General features: G+C 43.1%; 1 protein-coding gene across 1 annotated transcript; it reads left to right on the top strand.

Annotated features, from left to right (window-relative positions):
• Positions 1–561, top strand: LOC124896841. Its single transcript, XM_047408689.1, has one exon. It carries the CDS (start codon positions 1–3, stop codon positions 559–561), a length of 561 nt encoding a protein of 186 aa, XP_047264645.1.
• The last annotated feature ends 440 nt before the right edge of the window (positions 562–1001 follow it).

Below are 1001 nucleotides of genomic sequence, written 5' to 3'. Positions count from 1 at the left end.
ATGGTCGACCCTCACGACATAACCCCATCCAGTGAATCACCACCGCACCCACCGGACCCATGGAAACTAAACAAGTCAACCCTGTCATTATCAGAAATGACCTTCAAGGCTGCACTACTGAACAAAACTGACTCCTTAAATGGAGATTACTTGATGAGGTACAACGGGAAATCACCTCTAGTGCCAACAAAAACTGGAGACACAGTGATATTGAGTGCAGAAGACAAGGAGAGAATCTACGCTCCATGGCGATTCTTCATCATCGTGAAATTATTCAAAAAAAGACTTGTCCATAGCTATTTGAGGACAAAATTGGTGGAACTTTGGAAACCAACAGAGCCATTAACCTTGATAGATCTGGGCAACGACTTCTACATTGCTAAATTTACTAACTCGGAGAACATGCAGAAAGCCCTCCATGGGGGCCCGTGGTTCGTCATAGGAAGTTTCCTCTTAGTCAGACATTGGGAGCCAAACTTCATCCCAGAGGAAGCTACCCAATCACATACGGCAATTTGGATCAGACTGCTCCGTCTCCCAACTGAGTTCTATGATATATAAAAACATACTAGAAAGAATTAGGAATAAACTGGGCACACTACTAAAAATTGACGCTTGTACCTCAGCAACTTTACGAGGAAGATATGCAGGAATATGCATACAAGTTCCCCTAGATAACCCTGTTAAGACCTTTGTTACTATGGATTCCTACAGGCAAAGTGTAATCTATGAGGGAGAAGGTGTCTTATGCACAGGATGCGAAAGACTTAGACACACATCTCAACACTGCTCCATTCAAACCCAGAAGAATACTGAAGAACAGGAGAAAATGCTACCCTCTAGCAGTAAAGCTCAATTTACAACGGAAGAATGGCAAACAATATCATTCCCCAAGAAGAAAACCAGCACGAAGCCCCCCACCAGGGCAGGTAATGAGCCAGCTAAAAAAAACAAACCCAGGTAAAAGTTTATGATGCAGCTTTAGGTAAGTTTCTTCTCTC

The sequence above is a fragment of the Capsicum annuum genome, chromosome 3 (genome assembly GCF_002878395.1).
Source record: "Capsicum annuum cultivar UCD-10X-F1 chromosome 3, UCD10Xv1.1, whole genome shotgun sequence".
NCBI classification, from domain to species: Eukaryota; Viridiplantae; Streptophyta; class Magnoliopsida; order Solanales; family Solanaceae; genus Capsicum; species Capsicum annuum.
This window is presented reverse-complemented; position numbering and strand designations above follow the sequence as displayed.